The sequence below is a fragment of the Eretmochelys imbricata genome, chromosome 1 (assembly GCF_965152235.1).
Source record: "Eretmochelys imbricata isolate rEreImb1 chromosome 1, rEreImb1.hap1, whole genome shotgun sequence".
Lineage (NCBI taxonomy): Eukaryota > Metazoa > Chordata > Testudines > Cheloniidae > Eretmochelys > Eretmochelys imbricata.
In genome coordinates, this window is record NC_135572.1 from 296,373,530 (window position 1) to 296,396,099 (window position 22,570).

The 22,570-nt window shown below is 40.6% G+C and overlaps 1 protein-coding gene across 3 annotated transcripts in view; it reads left to right on the forward strand.

Annotated features, from left to right (window-relative positions):
• GRIP1 (glutamate receptor interacting protein 1) overlaps positions 1-22,570 on the forward strand; it is a 361,453-nt gene that overhangs the window by 302,683 nt on the left and 36,200 nt on the right. For all 3 annotated transcript variants that reach the window (XM_077807749.1, XM_077807750.1, XM_077807751.1), the window contains 5 exons: positions 3,042-3,228; positions 3,837-3,982; positions 5,747-5,827; positions 18,570-18,639; positions 18,970-19,115. In XM_077807749.1, the coding sequence (XP_077663875.1) occupies positions 3,042-3,228; positions 3,837-3,982; positions 5,747-5,827; positions 18,570-18,639; positions 18,970-19,115 (630 nt within the window). The remainder of the gene's footprint in view (positions 1-3,041; positions 3,229-3,836; positions 3,983-5,746; positions 5,828-18,569; positions 18,640-18,969; positions 19,116-22,570) is intronic.

Genomic DNA, 22,570 nt, shown 5'->3' on the forward strand with positions numbered 1-22,570 from the left:
TTGGTGCTTGTCCTCTTTGTATAAGATAATAGTGGCTTCCAGTGGCTACATATAAATAATGATAAAAGACCGCATTAGGCAGGGATCAAAGTACCCAAGGGCACCCTACTCCTTTTATGTAGGTATCAGTATTGAATCTCCAAGTCATTTTTCTTTTGACTTGTGTCGCAGTGCAGTAAGTTGAGATGGAATGGAAATAAAGAGAGAGGAAAAATGTCTGTCCGAAACATAGGCATCTTGCAAGGATAGGGGGAGCTTTCTGTAGGAGTTAAAAGATTGGTCTTTTTGAAGAAGTATATTGAACTTCTTTCCCCAAATATGTTTGTCTATACTGTGGTATAAAGCAGAAAAGGGTGGTTAATTGGTATTACGTAGCTCAAATAGCCTGACATAAATGTTAATGAGAAATATACACCACAGGTGGTGAGATTTCCTACCTGTCGAGGACATTAGCCCTGTTGCTAATGAATAAAATATTAGAGATTTTCAAAGAACCCTACAGGAGCTAGCAGAGCCATAACTAAGCATTTGAGTGCCCAGGGTGAGCAAGTATATTTGCACCCCCTAGAAACGACACATGGTGGGCACCCAGGGTCACATGCCCCCCCCCCACCCGCCCCAGATTTCTGCCTTCCATTTAGCACAGATGTTTTAAAAATGTGGGGAGCACCATTTAGCACAGGTTTCAGAGTAACAGCCATGTTAGTCTGTATTCGCAAAAAGAAAAGGAATACTTGTGGCACCTTAGAGACTAACCAATTTATTTGAGCATAAGCTTTTGTGAGCTACAGCTCACTTCATCGGATGCATACTGTGGAAAGTGTAGAAGATCTTTTTATATACACACAAAGCATGAAAAAATACCTCCTCCCACCCCACTCTCCTGCTGCTAATAGCTTATCTAAAGTGATCACTCTCATTACAATGTGTATGATAATCAAGTTGGGCCATTTCCAGCACAAATCCAGGTTTTCTCACACACACCCTCCCCCACACACAAACCCACTCTCCTGCTGGTAATAGCTTATCTAAAGTGACCACTCTCCTTACAATGTGTATGATAATCAAGGTGGGCCATTTCCAGCACAAATCCAGGGTTTAACAAGAACGTCTGAGGAGGGGGGTAGGAAAAAACAAGGGGAAATAGGTTACCTTGCATAATGACTTAGCCACTCCCAGTCTCTATTCAAGCCTAAGTTAATTGTATCAAATTTGCAAATGAATTCCAATTCAACAGTTTCTTGCTAGAGTCTGGATTTGAAGTTTTTTTGTTGTAATATCGCAACTTTCATGTCTGTAATCGCGTGACCAGAGAGATTGAACTGTTCTCCGACTGGTTTATGAATGTTATAATTCTTGACATCTGATTTGTGTCCATTTATTCTTTTACGTAGAGACTGTCCAGTTTGACCAATGTACACGGCATTTAGCACAGATGTTTTAAAAATGTGGGGAGCAGGGGCGCCATTTCAGATTTTGGGATGGGGAGGCAACTTTCACCATGATTCCAGGGGCTACTTAGGCACCTGAAAACTCTAGTCTTTTTGCCGATAACTTAGAAATTAGCACTGTATCTAATTCCTATATAAAGAAAGAACAAAATGTATTCAAACACCAATTAAAGCCGTATTTTAAGTTTATATGTAAATTTAGAACAATCAGGAGATAATACAGCAAGATATTCCCAATCTCAAGCCTTGAGGTGGAGTCATAACTGCTCAGCTGTGTCCTGCTATTAAACCAATAAGACCCTCATTCAGCTCAGTTGGTGGTGGAGAGGAGCCTGTGCTTTGGGAATGGGAGGAATCTGTTTCAATCCCTATGGCCAGGATTGAGTCCCATATGAGGAAGAGATGCCACAGTCAGCCTGTTGCTCTCGGGGGAGAAATCTGGATTTGGGAGTGACAGAGGAGAAAGATCTGGGTGTATTAGTTGATCACAAGATGATTATGAGCTGCAAATGTGATGAGTCTGTGAAAAAGGCTAATGCAATCCCAGGATGCATCAGGCAAGGTATTTCCAGTAGAGATAGGAAAGTGTTAGTACCATTATACAAGGCACTGGTGAGACCTCATGTGGAAAACTGTGTGCAATTCTGATCTGCCATGTTTAAGAAAGATTAATTAAAACTGGAACAGGTCCAGAGAAGGGCAAATAGGATGATCCAAGGAATGGAAAACCTACCTTATGAGAGGAGACTCAAAGAGTTTGGCTTGTTTAGCCTAACCAAAAGAAGGCTGAGGGGAGATATGATTGCTCTCTATAAATATATCAGAGGGATAAATAGCAGGGAGGGAGAGGAGTTATTTAAGTTAAGCACCAATGTGTACACAAGAACAAATGGTATAAACTGGCCATCAACAAGTTTTGGCTTGCAATTAGGCGAAGGTTTCTAACCATCAGAGGAGTGAAGTTCTGGAACAGCCTTCCAAGGGGAGCAATGGGGGGCAAAAAATCTAACTGGCTTCAAGACTGAGCTTGATAAGTTTATGGAGGGGACGGTATGATGAGACTGCCTACAATGGTATGTAGCCAATTTGTAACTGCTAGTAGTAAATATTCCCCAACAGCCAGTGATGGATACCACATGGTGTGACGGGGGAGCTCTGAGTTATTACAGAGAATTCTCTCTTGAGTGTCTGGCTATTGGGTCTTGCCAGAATACTCAGGGTCCAACTGATCGCCATATTTGGGGTCAGGAAGGAATTTTCCCTTGAGTCAGATTGGCAGAGACCGGGGGAAGGGGGTTTGCCTTCCTCTGCAGCATGGGACACTTGCAGGTTTAAACTAGTGTAAATAGTAGATTCACTGTAACTTGAAGTCATCATGATCTGAGGACTTCAGTAACTCAGCCAGAGATTAGGTGTCTATTACAGGAGTGGGTGGGTGAGGTTTTGTGGTCTGCAATGTGCAGCAGGTCAGATTAGATTATCATGATGGTCCTTTCTGCCCTTAAAATCTATACAGTGGATTATATTAGAAAGCAATTACATTTCTACTGTCTGTCTGAATGTCTTTCCCTCTGGTCTGCTCTGTTTTAGTGTCTTTAGCCTCTAGCACTGTTGGTCTGGCTGGGCAGGTTGTCCACACAGAAACCACAGAAGTAGCGCTGACAGCTGACCCCATTGTAGGATTTGGGGTACAGCTCCAAGGTAGCGTGTTTGCCACTGAGACCTTGTCTTCTCCACCTCTGATTTCATATATTGAGTGTGACAGCCCAGCAGAAAGGTGAGGCTCTTTCAGATGATTGCTTCTAACTATATCTTGCTGATAATGCCTGGGGATGGTTTGGTTTGATTGCTTTCAGATTTCTGAGAAATTCTGGACCACTGCTCAGTGGAAACGTAGCACATAATGAACTCCCTGTTCTGATAATAAAATGTTATATACTTGATCAGGTGTAAGACAAATAACAAGCAGCAGTGCCTTTATCTTGCTGATTGCTTCAACAGCAGACTAGAGGCTATGTTAATTAAAAAGGAGAGAATCCATTTTTTAAAAAAATCTCTGAAATTCAAAACTAATAAACTCTTTGCAATGGAGGAACCACATCCATCTCTGCTAAGTTTTAGTTCAGATCACAGCATAGGAAATGCTTGACTTTTGAATTATTAATTACTTCTTGGAGCATTTCAACTACACCTACATACGTTTTTGTAATACCATGGTTTCATGTAGAATCACATTTGTTCTATAGTAGATACAACTGCTAGCTGCCATTGCATAGAATGAGCTGATATATCATCCTTTTTAAAGGTCAGGTGGGATTTATTTTGTATAACTAGATACTGGTTACCTGTACATCCGAAGGCTAATTTTTATTATTGTGTATCAAGGTGTGGGGTTCTACAAATAGGAGACAGAGTAATGGCAATAAATGGAATTCCAACAGAAGACAGCACGTTTGAAGAAGCTAATCAGCTTCTCAGAGACTCTTCTATCACCGGCAAGGTCACTTTAGAAATAGAGTTTGATGTCGCAGGTATGAATGTATATGTATATGTACTTTTTGCAACACAGTATTAAGAGTGATTATCACGTGTATTTTATTTGGCAGGCATTTATTTTCACATATGCCATTTCTTTGGGAAGCTGCCCCCCTGAAAATTGTGCCTGTAGGTACAGCTTTCTCATTGCACATGGCCCTCCTCGGTGTGCTCCAAACCCCAGGGGAAATGACAAATGCTGTAGAAAGTTATGGTGACAGTCCCTCCTCTTTGTTATTTGCAAACGTATTTCTGTCCAGAGTTAGAGTCTTAGCTCAGCAGAATATTACTAAATGTATTTACAATCTCCTGTAGAGTGTTACCTGTTAATGACGTTTTGCTGTTCAGAAAAGTGTTATGTAAACAGTGGGTTAGTGGAGAAATCTTAATGGTTCCATTCTTGAGGTATGGACCAGAAAGAACAACACTAGAATTTAATCTTTAAAAACAACACTGTAAATTATATGCAAAAATTAAATTAAATAAAAGTAAGGAAATGCATAACATTGCCAATGCATCTTTTACTTTCCCATGGCTCCTCACCTTTTTTAAGGTATTGAAGCATGTAGAATACAAAATCACAGATTATATATGTAGTATGCACATTATATAAACAATTTACATCCCAAAACACCCACCAATCCACAATGTATATATAGATAACTTATTTTTTAAATATATTTTAAAATTAATATTATGTATCTATATAAAATATTAAGAACCATTAAGACAGCTCCACTAATTTAGTAATAGCTCCGTAGAAGTCATTACTGTGTCAGTTCTGCAGTGATTTTGCATGGTATAAATATTCTTACAAATGGAATTTCATATAATGGTCATGTTATGCAAAATCCCAGCTAAGGGTTGCTGTAGTAATAATTATGAGTGATACCTTATCATGCAAATTTCCATTAAAGTATGGTCAGACTATTGCATATTATCCATACATTTTTATACATAGCCAATGCAATATTCAAAAATAACAAACATGCACAACTGGAGAGCAAATTTTAAATCTGTCTGAGGTCACAAATGAAAATGTGTTTTGTGTTGCAAACTTTGGGCCTACTCCTGTTCCCAATAATGCCTATGTCAAAACTCACCAGAGAAGAATCGGACTTCTAGTTGCTAGTGGTATTTATTTACATCTCTAAACCACTGCAACATGCAGTCTGATTTATCTGGGGCAAAGGAGATGCCACAAGTCAGGACTGGGATGTAATGTTGTGTGTTCAAACTTTCATTGCCTCAGCTGGCTCCTTGCTTTCCCTCACTATGCTGTGCTTTTGTTCCTTTACTTTTCCTGAGAAATAAAATCCACTGCAGTTATTTAGGTGAATATTTCAAAATGTCTTAGACCTACACCAAAAAGTGCCTGAAATCAGAAGGACTTATTTTGTGTCTTTTTAATTAAAAGCTACCTGACAACAGTAAGTTTTTCATGTACGTGCACGCACAAAATTGCACCTCAGCTGAGATGATGTGGGCTAAGCCACTGGTAGGCACATGCAGTCTCCATCAGTTGAGATTTAAACCTCAGAATAATGGAGCTACAGACCCTTACCTTATGCAGTGACATTACCATCACTGGTATAAAATATGTTGCATGTGTCATGCTCCTTTCACATCAACTCCTACATTGTTTTCATGAAAGGGTAGGTGTGATGTAAGTGTTATTAATGTATTTTCATTGGCTTACACTTAAAACTCCACATCCTTGCAAGTACTGCAGCCTGTAAATCATCTACTTTTCATTACAGAATCAGTCATACCAAGTAGTGGAACATTTCACGTAAAACTACCAAAGAAGCATAACGTGGAGCTTGGCATCACCATAAGTTGTAAGTAATTATGGTTAATTTTAAGCCAACTATTGTAAGGTATTAAATAGCTAAAAGTGGATCATATAATCATGCGCTGTAATCAGTTTCAATTGAAATACCTCTTTGTGTGTGTGCTATTTCCAGCCAGTGTGATGGTTAGCAACATAGGCGTCAACTCTGTGGGTCTGCCAGGGCTGGGGGGAAAAATAGTGGGTGCTGAACACCCACTGGCAGCCAGCTCCATTACCCCCCCCGACCCCGCAAGCGCCTCGCACCCGCTGTCAACCCTGCTGATCAGCACCTCCCCCTTCCTCCCAGTGCCTCCCACCTGCCGCGGATCAGCTGTTCCGCAGTGTGCAGGAGGCGCTGGGAGGGAGGGGGATAAGCGAGGGCAGGGTGTGCTTAGGGGAGCGGGTGGAACGGGACATGAAGAGGCGGGATGGGGACTTGGGGGAAGGGATGGAGTAGGGGCAGGGTGGGGATAGAATGGGGGTGGGGCGAGGCGGGTCGGGGCCTGAGGCAGAGTCAGGGAGTCGAGCACCCCCCGGCACATTAGAAAGTCAGAGCCTCCAGTTAGCAATGCTAATGCTATCTATTATCAAGTATCTCCTTCTAACACATTTGTAGTTTCCGTATTATGTTTATAGCTAGTTGAAGAGGCATGGTCAAGTTTGCCATTACTAAAACATAAGTCAAATTTAAGTTGATATGTGCTCTAATTCAGGAAAGAACTTAAGCAGATGCAAAGTCCCAGTGTAGTCAGTTTAAAAACAGAAGCCAATGGGACTTTGTTACAAGCAAAAGTTCTTCCCTGACAAGGGATGCTTTCTTGCATCAGGGCCAATTTTAGCAAAGCAAGGCCCCCAGTCCTGCAAGAGGTTTCTGTACTGACTTCAGAGGGACTCCTCCTGGGTGCAGGGACCCACACAAGGAGTCATTTGCTGCATCAGGGCCCAAAGGTTATGTGTGGGCTAAGCAAATAGCTTCAAAACTATTTATATATTTAAAATTGTCAGTGCCAGCCGATCAGCACTCATGTGTGACACTTTAATGGCACAGCAAAAATGGACACATCATAGAGCAAAATTTAATTTAATTAAGGAAACAGATTTCAGGTCAAAATAATAATGAGAGGAAATTTATTCATTTAATTTTTTTAACACTTTGACATTGTCATTTTACATTTGAAATAAAATGTTTTTTTTATTTTCTAACTTTTTTTAGCAGCCAGTAAAAAGTGGCTCTGGTCTGTAACTTGATCTTGTTAGACCCCGCCCTTGATGCAAGCAGGCACAATCCCATTAAAGTTAATGGGTGTTATGCATAGAGCACGGATGCCGGTGATGAATCTGGCCTGATAGGAATTAAAATTTCATTGCTTTTTGTGGCCTTACTTAGACCATTGGCTTTATTCAGAATTATGTTTATGCAAAATACTTTGTGAAATGTCTGTAGGGGTTTTTTTGTGTTTTAATTTATATTATCAAAGCTTTTAGCAGCACGACAGATTAAAATTAGTCAAAAATTCGGTGAGGAATTTAGCACTATGATTGGCATCTGAAGAACAAATGAGATGCACCACTGTAGGTTCAGATTATTATGTTCCCATTTGTTATATACGCATATCAAGAATTGTTAGACTCGATAAGGAATGCGGTTTGATGCAAATTAAAGTCATAGATCTGCCAGCAGAAGGAGTGGTAACACATGAAACATTCATACAAATAAAATACTGAACAATGGGAAGACCTAGAAAGAGGTTGTTCTATTTAGTTATTAGACCTTGGCTCAATGTTGATTTCCTGATTATTTATAAAAAATAGTTTTTACTTGTATTAATAATGTTATTTATATGTATTTATATGAAGATGTCTTCTTTTCTCTTTCAACTTACTGTAATGCAAAGGTTTTAAAGTGTTTATCCTCCCCCTCATTAACTAAAACTTTGAAAATTTGTCTGGTAGATTTCAGACCCTTTGTAAAGCCTTGAATCAGTTGTACTTGTGCTTGGTTTAATACTTTGTTCTGTTCTACCGAATTAACTCAGAAATGGGCCAGTGTGATTTAACAGAGTGAATGTTTTATACTAATTTCACTCAGAGCATTTATAGCACATTAATATCTTCATGCCATTTATTGACATTACTGTCATAATGTTAAATGCTTTCATTTAAAAAACAAAATGAAAATGGCCCAACAAAACAACGGAAGAAACTGCATGCACTGTGGGTGAAATTCAACTCTCCACAAAGCTGGAGCTATCAAGCTTAGAGCATAAATACTACATGAGATCAGGTGATATAATATCCATTTGGGCTAGACATGGGTTAGCACTGTAGACACTCTGTAGTCAATACTCCTGCAGGCACTCTGCTGCAGGAGTCTTCAGGGGTCATTTCTGCTACCCCTCTTGTTTAGTTCATATGTAAAGGTTCTAGAGGAGCTAGTGAGGTACTTAGTCTGAGGTGCCATCGGTATTATTACTGAGGGCATTCTGCGCCAAAAAAATTAAAATTCTGCGCCAAAAAATTCTGCGCACAATATTTTAAAATTCTGCAAAATTCTGAAAATTTTATTTGTCAAATAAATGTGGAGGCTCCAGCATGGCATTGGGGAGCACAGGCCACCAGCTGCACAGAGGTGGGAGATCACTGTGAAGATCCCCCCGGGACACGGACTCAGTGGTGATGCTGCACCCAATCCTGACACAACGCAAGGAACGGGCCTGCCCCAGAAACACCCCAGGGCCCTGCTTCTCCATGCCAGGTGCACCTGGTGTGGACAGACAGGCTCAGCAAGGCAGGATCCAAGTATGGGGGGATCTAGGGGTGGGTTGAGAGGGTTCTGTGTGGGGCAATCTGATGTGGGCAGCTCAGTGGTGGATCAGGATGCGGGAGGGATCTGCATGCACAAAGGCTTGTTGTGGGGTTCTGGGTGCAATGGTAATGGGACTCTGCAGAGGAGGTCCAGATGAAGGTGTTTCTTTCAATTTTCTTGGTCAATAAATAAGCCTACGTGAAACTACTGCCTGGTTCTCAAAAAGCTTCTGAACGTGGACAAAGTACTCAATGACCGTGAGCTGATTTAGAGTTTTGGAGGAAACCATGTGCAACTCGATTTTGGGGGCTGAATTTCACTTTGTTTAAGATTCATTCAAAATAGAAACTAAGCGGGCACAAATCATAATGAAGTAAAACCAGAAGAAAAGTTCATGTGAATCCCTGTAAACCAAAGCCACTGGCTTTCATGTAACTGTTATGTCAACTGTCTCTCAATACAATGGGCTTGTCAGATGCTGCTCTAACACACACAATTTTACACTCTTAACCTCCGAAAAGAAGGTCCTAGTTAAGTCTTTCAGGGTTCCCCAAAATTCTTTAATGGGTTACGGGTCCCCTTAGCATCCACCTAGGGCATGTGAAAGGCCTGTTTTCCATTTATATTAATATGCTTTGGATCAGGAACCTAGTCCATAGTCTGCCAAGATAAGTGACTCTATATTTCATACTGCAGTTAGCACCAATTTCATACCCAATTAACTGCTTCTGGAAATTAAAACTTCTCCATTTTTTAAACCAGGCCACAGAAACTAGAACTGTGTAAATAACTGATTTTCTGGTTCAGGAGCTGAACTAAACACTCGGAGAAAAAATTCCTTTCAGGTTGACCCAAAAAGAAATTGTTCCACTTTTTTTCAGCAAGACAAAAAAGTTGAAAAAAAAATTAGTTTTGAATCAAAACATTTTGTGTGACCCAAAGGATTTGGGTTTGGGTTTTTGTTCTTTTTTACTTTTTGTAAAAATAAAACTGAAGGAAAATTTGAAACAAAAAGTCATTTCAAATTGAAACAATTTGTTTAAAAAATGTCGAAACAAATCTTTTCAACGTTTTCAAGTTTGTTTGTTTATTCCAGACAGAATAATTTGGTGAATTCCACTGACTTGAATATACATTTTTTGGCAAACAATTTTTATCCAGTTTTTTTTCCTAGCTCTAATGGAACCATGTCTGACACAACAATATGCTAGGCAATATCATCTTTTTTTAAACAGAGCCATTTCATGGAAATTACTAAGCAGGTCAGCCCTCAGCAATTGTAAGGTGCTTAAATTTGATTTAATTTATTTGCCATCTATATTGATTTTAAACAATGTAGTGGAATATAGATTTTTTCAAGATTGGTTTTTGTGACACACCAACTATTTTATCAGAGCCACATATTTTAAAAATACATTGAAAGGTGTTAAAAAGATATATTTGCTAATGTAATATGAAAATTGTAATTTCCTATGTCCTGTATATCATACACCAAAAGATATATAGACCCCAGTCCTGCAAACACTTATGCACATGAATAACCGAGTTCAGTGGCACTCCTCTTATGGGTAAAGTTTCACATATGCATATATTTTTTCAGGATGAGGTCCATATTTATTAAGTATATTTGAACGTTAGTCAAAAAATGTGAAAATCATACACCTTTGGCATAAAAGAACTGTTGCATACTCTCCCACTGTAGAAATTTTAAACTGGAAGAATATTGTGTGTACACACACACAGTAAAGCCTGTCTTTAGCAGCCACCCTAAAATGAGTGACAAAAACTGTTTATCTATTAGAAGTGGTCTTCAAATAAAAGTGGGGCAGAATTGTGCTTTTTCTGAGATACCTCGTGCTGTTTTCATTATATATTAGAGAAAAGGAGGCTAATTGTGATATTTAGTGTCAAGGAGAAAAATATTTGAGGAGTTGTATGTTGAATAGTATTTATGTATATGTAAGGGTGTATCTATACGTACCATCTATTTTTATTTATTTACTCTGTATTAGCCTTACATTGTACTCAGGTATTGAACCATCTGTTCATGAGCATAAATCAGTTCTTGCAGTGTCTGTTAGTGCAGATACAGTTCTGGCATCATCAGAATTTTTATTATTAACCTCCATTCACAGGTGGGCCAGAAAAAAAAATTGTTTCAAGGGGCTTCAAAAGCAGTAGTTGTACAAGGTTTGAGCCTGGAAGCAAATTATCTTGACTCATTTTCCAAAAATCATTATGAGCACTTTATGTTAGGCAAACCTTAAAAATACATAAAAGATTAGCAGGTCATTTATTCTTTTTTGTGCTTATATATCATTAGTAAGATTCTGATACCCTTACTCACAACAAATTGTACCTTACTCCCTGAAGCTAATAGCTCATGGAATAAGAGTAAGGAATGTATATAATATTTCAAGGGTTTGCAGGATTGGGCCCACATCCACAATGTGCAGATTTACTTGACGGCTCTGAGCAGCCCCAAATAAGCCATCATAATATTAATTATGCACTTTTAAGAAAAAAAATAATCAACTGTAAGAACTGCTTACGTATGGATTCAATGAGCTTTTTAGTCCTGTTAGTAAACAGTGTTCTCTAACAAGTAGGGGTTATCAAGAGCTGTGCGTCAATGATTTCAGTTTGCTGACTTGGTTTGTGTACAGCCTCTGGATTTTAGTTCGAGTTTTGAGTTCAAACAAAGTTGGAAACTCAAAGCCAAACTCAGCTGCAATTGCCTAGATTTGGCTGGACACTAAAGGGAAAAAACGCTTTTGCCTAGTTTCCCGGCCAAAATCATAATTTGATCCAAGTTTGTTGGAAACATTTTTGAAAAAAGTTCATAGATGTTTCAGTGACCACTGCCTGTGTTTCCTGTTTGCAATGATATGTGACAGCAGCAGTAGATTCTGATTTTGTCATAGCAGTAATGTTGAGGGGGCCGTTGCATTATTTGTTCCCATAGATTTCAGGGATTTTTATTTCCCTTTTCTGGTTTCAATAGTAATATCACAGTAGTACACAGCCCAGGGCAGTGAGCCTCCCAGCCCAGGTCAACAGACTCAAGCTCACAGGGCTCGTGATACCACTCTAAAACTCGCTCTGTAGGCGCTGTGCGTCAGGCTGGAGTTCAGACTCTGAAGCCTAGGGGGACGGGGGTGGGTTTTCAGAGTCTGAGCCACAGCTTCAAAGCACCACGTCTACACAGCTATTTTTGGTGCGATAGCATGAGCCTCACAAGTCAGAGTCTGTTAATCTTGCCTGGGAGGCTTGATTCAGCGGACTGTGTAGACAGATCCTTACAGACTTGGGTGACCACCTTTTCAAAAAGCAAAAGCAGGACACATGCAGAAACCCCGCTCCCGTCCTCTTCCCCCAAGCTCCCACACCCTGCTCCTCCTCTTACCTAACCCTAACCCCTCCCCCGGCCAGGTCAAAAGCCAGAGCCAGGCTGTGGTAAGAGCTGCCCAGGCCGCTGTGGGGAGCCCTGGATCTTCCACCTCCCCTGAGTAGGGTGATGGGGTACTTGAGAGCAGTCCCCAGCCCATATCTCCACCCCTCGAGGCACATCGCCCAGGACAGGTGGAGGGTCCAGGACTCCCCACCAGCAGCGTGTGCTCCCTGGGCAGCTCTTACTAGTGCCTGGCTCCAGCTTCTGACCTGGCCAGGTGGTGGGGACTTGGGCAGGGGAGAGGAAGAGCAGGGGGCGGGGCCTTGTGATGAGCTGGGGCTAAGGCCCACCTCAGCCTCCCTCACCGGGAAGAGGCTGGTGCTGCCCCTGAGCCTTGGGCAGGCATGGAGCAGCACTGCAGGTAATCTGGGACAAATGCTGTCCCAGAGTCATTCAACCCAGGACTGGGACATTAGCTCTGCATTTCGGAACTGTCCCACCCAATTTGAGATGGGCAGTCCCCTATTAGAGATCCCAACTGGGGTCAGGGTCTCATATTTTGGCATGGTACAAACACAGGTTGATCAGTAGCTGCACCGAATAATTTACTATTTAAATAGGTAAGACAAACAATAGATCAGGTACTGAGGCACAGAGACCGCCTATGTGATCTGCCTAAAATCCCAGAAGAAATCTGCAGCAGACCCAGAAAGTGAGCCCAGATCTCCAGAGTCCCAGGCCAGTATCTTAACCACAGGATAGTCTTCCTCTCTGGAATATTAAATGAGTGTAAAAAAATCAAAGGAAATTCATGCATGATGATTACACATACAAAGTATTAATCATTTAATTTTATTTTAAAGTAGACTAAAAGCAGAATTTCAGCCTCAGCATTGAACTTACCATCTGTATCTTTTTATGCACTCTTATGCACCCTTCAGGTTCCGAACACGCTCTCCAACCTTAACACTAAAAAGGTCCTAGAGCAGTTTTTAAACTAAGGGCTGGGGGAAAGCGAACAGGTGCGGAGGAGCACATGGTTCAGACATCCCTTAGGGGAGGATCTATTAATAGAGAATATGTCCTAGTGAGGACGATAGGATGGAAAATGATAAAATACAGGCAGGGTCTGATCAGAAACAATCAAACAAAAAAAGAGTCCCATTCAATTACATCGTGTAATGGCAGACAGCTAAAAGGAGACAAGTTTTTAAAGTGCTTATATACCAATGCTAGAAGTCTAAATAATAAAATGGGTGAACTAGAGTGCCTTGAATTAAATGAGGATATTGATATAATAGGCATCACAGAAACTTGGTGGAATGAGGATAATCAATGGGATACAGTTATACCAGGGTACAAAATATATCAGAAGGACAGAACAGTGCTGCTGTGGGAGTGGCATTATATGTGAAAAAAAGCATAGAATCAAATGAAGTAAAATTTGGAAATTAATCAAATTGTACCATAAAATCTCTGATTTCAGAGTAACAGCCGTGTTAGTCTGTATTTGCAAAAAGAAAAGGAGTGCTTGTGGCACCTTAGAGACTAACCAATTTATTTGAGCATAAGCTTTCGTGAGCTACAGCTCAGTTCATCTCTATGGATAGAAATTCCATGCTCTAATAATAAGAATATAGAGGTAGGGATATATTACCGACCACCTGACCAGAATGATAATAGTGACTGTGAAATGCTCAGGCAGATTAGAGAGGCTATTAAAATAAAAAACTCAATAATAATAATGGGGGATTTCAATTATCTCCATATTGTCTGGGTACATGTCACCTCAGGATGGGATGCAGAGATAAAGTTTCTTGACACCTTAAATGACTGCTTCTTGGAGCAGTTGATCCTGGAACCCACCAGAGGAGAGGCAATTCTTGATTTAGTCCTAAGTAGAGCACAGGATCTGGTCCAATATAATGAATATAGCTGGACCACTTGGTAATAGTGACCATAATATAATTAAATTTAACATCCCTGTGGTGGGGAAAACACCACAGTGGCCCAACACTGTAGCATCTAATTTCAGAAAGGGAAACAACACAAAAATTAGGAGGTTAGTCATGCATCCGACTATTCACCCACAAAAGCTCATGCTCCAATACGTCTGTTAGTCTATAAGGTGCCCCAGGACACTTTGCCGCTTTTACAGATCCAGACTAACACGGCTACCCCTCTGATACTAGAAATTAAAGGGTACAGTGTCAAAAGTGACAGCTCTGCAAGCTGCGTGAAAACTTTTTAAAGACACCATAATAGAGGCTCAACTTAAATGTATACCCCCATATTAGTAAGAGAACCAAAAAAGAGCCACTGTGGCTAAACAACAAAGTTAAAAGAACAGTGAGGGGCAAAAAGGCATCCTTTAAACAGTGGAAGTTAAATCCTAGTGAAGAAAATAGAAAGGAGCATAAACACTGGCAAATGAAATGTAAAAATACAATTAGGAAGGCCAAAGAAGAATTTGAAGAACAGTTAGCCAAAGACTCAAAAAGTAATAGCAAATTTTTTTGAAGTACATCAGAAGCAGGAAGCCTGCTAAACAACCACTGGGGCCACTGGACAATCGAGGTGCTAAAGGAGCACTCAAGGACAATAAGGCCGTTGTGGAGAAACTAAATGAATTCTTTGCATCGGTCTTCACGGCTGAGGATATGAGGGAGATTCCCAAACCTGAGCCATTCTTTTTAGGTGACAAATCTGAGGAACTGTCCCAGATTGAGGTATCATTAGAGGAGGTTTTGGAACAAATTGATAAATTAAACAGCAATAAGTCACCAGGACCAGATGGTATTCACCCAAGAGTTCTGAAGGAACTCAAATGTGAAATTGCAGAACTACTAACTGTAGTCTGTAAACTATCATTTAAATCCGCTTCTGTACCAGATGACTGGAGGATAGCTAATGTGATGCCAATTTTTAAAATGGGCTCCAGAGGTGATTCTGGCAATTACAGGCCTATAAGCCTGACTTCAATACTGGGCAAACTGGTTGAAACTATAATAAAGAACAATATTGTCAGACATATAGATGAACATAATTTGTTGAGGAAGAGTCAACATGGTTTTTGTAAAGGGAAATCATGCCTCACCAATCTACTAGAATTCTTTGAGGGGGTCAACAAGCATGTGGACCAAGGGGATCCAGTGGATATAGTGTACTTAGATTTTCAGAAAGCCTTTGCCAAGGTCCCTCACCAAAGGCTCTTACGCAAAGTAAGCTGCCATGGGATAAGAGGGAAGGTGCTCTCATGGATTGGTAACTGGTTAAAAGATAGGAAACAAAGGGTAGGTATAAATGGTCAGTTTTCAGAATGGAGGGAGTTAAAAAGTGGTGTCCCCAGGGATCTGTTCTGGGACCAGTCCTATTCTACATTTTCATAAATGATATGGAAAAAGGGGTAAACGGTGAGATGGCAAAATTTGCAGATGATACAAAATTACTAAAGATAGTAAAGACACAAGTAGACTGCGAAGAGCTACAAAAGATTCTCTCAAAACTGGGTGTCTGGGCAACAAAATGGCAGATGAAATTTAATGTTGATAAATGCAAAATATTGCACTTTGGAAGGCATAATCCCAACTATACATATACAATGATGGGGTCTAAATTAGCTGTTACCACTCAAGAAAGATATCTTGGAGGCACTGAGGATAGTTTTCTGAAAACATCCACTCAATGTGCAGCGGCAGTCAAAAAAGCTAACAGAATGCTGGGAATAATTAAGAAAGGGATAGAAAATAGGACAGAAAATATCATGTTACCACTATATAAATCAATGGTATGCCCACATCTTGAAAACTCTGTGCAGATGTGGTCGCCCCATCTCAAAAAAAGATATATTGGAATTGGAAAAGTTTCAGAAAGGGGCAACAAAAATGATGAGGGGTATGGAACGGCTTCCATAAGAGGAGAGATTAATAAGACTGGGACTTTTCAGCTTGGAAAAGAGATGGCTAAGGGGAGATATGATTGAGGTCTATAAAATCATGACTGGTATAGAGAAAGTAGATAAGGAAGTGTTGTTTACTACTTCTCATAACACAAGACCTCGGGGTCACCAAATGAAATTAATAGGCAGCAGGTTTAAAACAAATAAAAGGAAGTATTTCTTCACACAACGCACAGTCGACCTGTGGAACTCCTTGCCAGAGGATGTTGTGAAGGCCAAGACCATAACAGGGTTAAAAAAGAACTAGATAAATTCATGGAGGATAGGTCCATCAATGGCTATTAGCCAGGATGGGCAGGAATGGTGTCCCTAACCTCTATTTGCCGGAAGCTGGGAATGAGCGACAGGGGATGGATCACTTGATGATTACCTGTTCTGTTCATTCCCTCTGGGGCACGTGGCACTGGCCACTGTCGAAAGACAGGATACTGGGCTAGATGGACCTTTGGTCTGACCCAGTATGGCCGTTCTTATGTTCTTAGTTCAGAATACAGAGTGTGTAGGGGCTCTCATTGTGCAGGGATTTCAACAGCTACATAAAAAAGAATATACTAAGCATGAAGTTTCAAAAATAGAGCTAAATTTCCATATCGAGCAAAATTCAGAAAAAGCAATATTTTTTAGCGTGGTGTTTTCATGTTTTCTTTTTGCAGATCCCATCGGTATGTTTGCTAAAATAATCTAGCAATCGGGAGGCCCAGTGATTTCATTGGGACTCTGCACAGGCCTAAGGGTCTCCAGTGAATCCAAAGGCAAGATAGGGCCCTAGATATTAACCTCATCAAAATTCTTTGGTGACAGACATCCCCAGTCAGTTTTAAAATATAAGATTAATCTAAGATTGATTTATATATAAAATAATTATTAAAAGAGGGGCTGGTAGTTTCACCTACTTTTAAAATTACCTGACACTTCCCATTATAAGACCCTGCTTTTAGTTGCTTATAACTTTGTCGTATTTTATCCAATTGGGCTGAAATTCTCCATGCCAGGTATCTGCCTTTTTTGGGAGAACTCCAGCCAGGACAATTCAGCTGGTTCCAAGAACAATGCTAGGGGAAGATACAGTGTTTTACTTATGTTAAAAAAATCTGGCAATTTTTTTGCTTTGAAAACCTCTAGCGTCCCCATGATTTGGAACAGGGACTTGAAATTTGGCTAGGGGTGGCCTTTGTGTCAGGATTTGCCTTTGGCCATCTCCACGAAAATCTGCCTATATCTGGCCAAATTATAAGCCTCTGAAAAATCACACATGCTCAGTAGAGATTTCTGCCTCTAGTGCTGGTCCACATAAATGATGAGAATCTACTACTACCATCCATTACTCCTTTAGCTCAAATGGCAGAGGTCTGTGTGGTGGATATAAAGGTTCCAACCCTGCTGATGACCTATGTGGATGTAAATATGATGCCACATGGTGGATTTTTTTTCAGTTTGCTTTTTTAAAAATGTACGAAACTACATACAAAAAACTATGTTAAAAGAACGTTAAGGTTGCAAAGTCAAACATTCAATAGTTAGGAAATGCCCCCTTGTGTTTTTGCATTATGATACAGTCTTTAATTATATGATCACTTACTATTTTTTGCACAAGTTAGAGTTGCTATGGGGAGGAATCAGGGTTGTGTAGTGAAGGAGATTGTCTGTAGTACCCCTGGTTCATTTGTTACAGAAGGGTGGATGATGTGTAGTGAATGAGGCAGTGAATTGCAGGAAGAGAGAGGAGATGGCCTAATAGTTAAGGCAGTTGAATGCTGTCCCAGAAAACTGGATTCTATCCCTGCCTTTGCCACAGCATTCCTGTGTGATGCTGGGCAAGTCACTTAAACCAGACTTTTTACAGGTGGTCAAATAGAATGTGATTATGTAATTCTAGACTGTGGCCATTATTTCCTAGACTACAGACATCAGCCAGCATAGCTGTATCAGCCAGGTCCCAGGATATGATAAAGTGTGATTTGTGACCAGCATAGCTGTACTACAAAAATGCCTGGTGTGTAGACAGTAATATCAGCAAAACTGAGCTTTTACCTGTGTAGTTTTTTTGGGGGGGAACGGGGGCTGAAATAAGCTATTCTGACAAAAGCACAGTTTTGATGATATAAGATGCCTCCACACTAGGATCACTTCTCTGGTATAGTGGTATAGCTATACCAGCAAAAAGAAAAGGAGTACTTGTGGCACCTTAGAGACTAACAAATTTATTTGAGCATAAGCTTTCGTGAGCTACATTTTATGCTCAGGTAAATTTGTTAGTCTCTAAGGTGCCACAAGTCCTCCTTTTCTTTTTACCGATACAGACTAACACAGCTGCTACTCCTATACCAGCAAAGTGTTCCAAGTGTAGGCCTGGCCTCAATCTTAATGCGTATGCATAATGGGACTAAATTAAGGTTGCATAGGCAACCTTAATCTGGCATTTCCTAACTCTTGGCTGCTTGCTTTTGCATTGTTCTTTTAATTTAGTTTTTGTGTGTGTAATTTATGAGTGTTTGTTATGTATATTTTAGGTACATACAAAATGGTCTGTGTAGCATATCTATCAATCTACATATATATATAAATAGTATATGTGTGTGTGTGCTTTATTACAGCTCCATCCAGTAGAAAACCAGGGGACCCCCTTGTTATTTCTGATATCAAGAAAGGAAGTGTTGCTCACAGGTGAGATCTTTCAAACTTTCAGGGAAAATCTGTTGCCTTCAGCTTGTGCCCCATGTAACTTCTGTGCACATAGAAACTCTCTTACAAGAGTTCTGTGGTCTGTCAAGTTTCCAAATCAATTGAATCATTTTACTGGAAGAATAAATAATATATTTTCAATCTCCATTAATTAAAACTAAAGATTGTCATCCAAAACCAAGATGAAAAAGATGTATTAATTTTTTTCCAAAGTAATTAAAATCCATTTGAATGGTACATGAGAGTTAACACTACTTTAAAAAGCATATTTATATGTTACTAATTAATCATGTAATGTTCATTTGTTTACAGAACTGGAACGCTAGAACTTGGTGATAAACTGCTTGCCATAGATAACATTCGACTGGACAACTGCTCCATGGAAGATGCTGTTCAGATCCTTCAACACTGTGAGGACCTTGTAAAACTAAAGATCCGCAAAGATGAAGATAACTCCGGTATGAATGGTGACGTAGTTACATGCACTTTCATGTCTTTTAGAGCATAGGATTATTATTCTGTGTGTAGAATGCAGTTAGAAAATGTGTTAAATTTGACATATTTATTAATGTCAGTTAAAGATGTTCAGAATAAAAGTAAACACAGGACTTTATGCAGTCTAAAATTGTCTCCATGGCTATATTACTGATAGGGGTTTTGCAGTAGTAGAAGTTACTCTGTATTCCAAGGCGATATTTAACCCCTCAGATGTAGACACATCATGTTGATTTTGCCCTTATGTGACCATGTAAGTCTTCCCTGTTTCAAGGACATAAAACAGAATCCTGAATTAGGGTCTGTTTCTGCAAGATGCTCTGGCCCAGATCCACAAAGGTTCTTAGGAACCTAAATCCAGGTTTTAGGCACTGCTGTGATCCACAAATCTCCCACTCGGCTGTCACCAAACACTGTAGGTGTCTAAACTTGGCACTGAAATGTTCAGCATAACAGATCTCTAGATTCCTATGTTTTTGCCTCTGGACATGCACACTGCTGCCTCACTCTAGGCACCTAGATGCCTACCTCTCGCCTAAGGCCCAGAGCGACCCATGAACCAGGAGAAGATAGGTAAAGCAGTACCTGGCTCACCTATGGGACTCAGAAGCTGCCTACCAGATTGAGTCCCATTCAAAGTTTGTCTGGAGGAGGAGGTGGTAGAGCAGGAGGTGCCTAATGTATGACTTTTAGTCCAGTGGTTAGAGCACTCATCTGCAATGTGGGAAATCCAGGTTCAATTCCCCCTCTGCCTCAGGGGGAGAAGCATCTCTCACCTGTCAGGAGAGTGTCATTTGAGAGTCATTAACTACTTAATCCCACGTCAGACTATCTCATAGCCCAGTGGTTAGAGCAACCTCCTGAGAGGTGGGAGACCCCAGTTCCAAACCCATTCTGCCCTAGGCAGACGGGGGAGTTCAGCCTGAGCAGAGGAGTTCTCTAACCACTGGAATAAAAGTTACAAGGCAGGTGGTGGCGGTGCTACCATCACCACCTCATGCTCCTCTTCTTCCCCCCATTTGGTGTGGAGTGAGGTAGGCACCTAACTCATCCTCACAAGAAATTACTTAGGTGCCTAAACCACCTGACTCCAGGAGAGGGGTCCCCAACTGTGGAACACTAGCTTCCTCCCTGCAGCCTGGACTTAGGTGCCAACCCCAGGAGATAAGAGGGTTTAGGACACACCCCTTTCCTTGGCATCTCCTGCTGGCTAGCTTAGTTGACTCCCCACCAAGCATGCTGGCTCTTGTGGAGCATGTTCATAGGTACCTATCTCTGCCCATTCGTTGTATAGGGAGCCTAGGTGCCTGACTTGGCTTTTTGGGTCACAGTGTTGTTCCTGTGAGTTTGTAGGGGCCTAAAAGATAGGTACTGCAACGCTTGGCATCATGACACAATGCCTTAGTGCCTTTGATGATCAGGCCTGTGACCCTGATCCAGCAAAGTACTTAAGCCCATGCCTAACTTTAAGCACGTAAATTTGACTTAAGCAGGCCTACTCACACACTTATAGTTAAGCCTGTACTTAAGTACTTTGCTGGATTGGGAACAGAGTGCTTAGCAAAGTGAAGGATCAGCCCCTAAGGGAGAATTGGGGCAAACACCATTTTGCACACTATGTCAATTACTACATCCAGTCCATAAAACAGCAAACTTCCCAAATCATATGTTCATGGAAGCAAAATCCTATCTTGTTGAGAACAGAGTGAGTTCTGCTAGGCATTTTAATGCCAAAGCAGGTCAGTCCAAATGTAGTTATTAATTATTTGTATTTTGGTAGCACCCAGGGGAGCTGCAGTCCTGGACCCCATTATGCTAGGTACTGGACAAACACCTAACAAAAACAAGGTCCCTGTTCCAACAGCTTGCAATCTAAGTAGCTACATCTAAATTATATGTTATAACTGACTAAACTAGCTCCCCACACACTATAATGTTCTTGTTCTGTAGCTGAATGCCAGCAAGGAAGTTCTTAAATTCTTTTCTACTGCTGAAAACAGTGAAGAAATGACTTCTGGTCTGATCAGTAGTAATGAGGGGCAAACCCAGCAGCATCTGCAGAAATTGGCTTTTGAAAAGTAACTTTGGATCCAGCCAGCCAAATGATCGCAAAAACTGAATTCTGTCCTACAGTATATGGTGATTAGGCTCATAGGGATGAGGATGTGGAATTGGTTAAACATACTCAGTACATCCTCAGACATCCTAATGTGGGAGAGGGAGGGACTGGCATGGCCAATTCATGTCAGATAGTTATAGAAATAAAGGATCATGTGGCCCAAAGAGATGCCTACCTGACACCTCTTTTACAGAGCTCAGTGAAACAGCTAATGGAAGAAAAGCAGGAAACTGCAGCCACTGTAGGCAGGTGATTAGGGGAAGGAGTTTCCATTCAACAATGGAAAGTGTGAGGGACCCCGCGCCCCCCGGCACAAGTAACTTGTGTTTTTTAGAGGTCAGAAACTAGAGCAGGTTAGAAATTTTTTGACAAAATGTTTTTTCCTTCAGAAAATGCCGCTTCGTTGACACTAAAACTGTTTACTGAAATGTATCATTTTTGACAAAACTTCCTTTGAGGAGATTTCTTGTGTCCAGGATGGAGTTTCTGGTCACAACAAAAGGGGCAGGGACACACCAGAATAACCAGTATTACAATGGGCAAGCCCCTGCACTGCCTGATTCAGCGCAGGAACTTGAATCTGGGCCTCTCACATCCCAGATGGGTGCCCTAACCACCAGACTGTTCTGGGGTGGGTCAGTCTCTGTCTCTCACCGCTCTCTGGTAAGGTCTCTGTTTTGTCCTGATGCAGAATGGGAAAAAATTTTGAAATCTCAAAAATGTTCACCAGACTGGAAAACTGTTTCCCACCCTGTTCTATTTACAACAGCACTGGATCCTGTCTCTTACCTTCCTCCTATCTGTTCTCCTAGTTTCCCTCCCCAGTCAAAAGTGTAGATTACTAGCAGCCTGTGCAATACCAATATGGGATGCAATTGGAATCTAAAATAAGAAATACCAGAAGGGCAGGAGTTAATTTTACATGTTCCCCTCTCAATTCTAAACATCTCTGCAACTCTCAGGTGTGGTGTTGCCCCAGAGCAAACCTAGGAATTTTGCTATTGATTTCACTTTAGCCAAGATTTTACCCTAGGTCTGCTCAGAAGCAGCATATGTGGCCTTTTGGGAGTTGTGCACCCTGGTAGATAGTGTATATTTTAGTCTGAATAGGACCCTTACTTACTAAGTTACTTTTGCAAATGAATGTTTCTTAATTTTATGACTAAATTAATATGATACTAGAATATAATCAAGAATCATTTATTTTATCTACAAATTAAATTGTCTTCTTGCATGACTAACAACTATGATTAGTAAGTTTTAATTATCTATTATCTACTCTGTGTAACCAAATATATT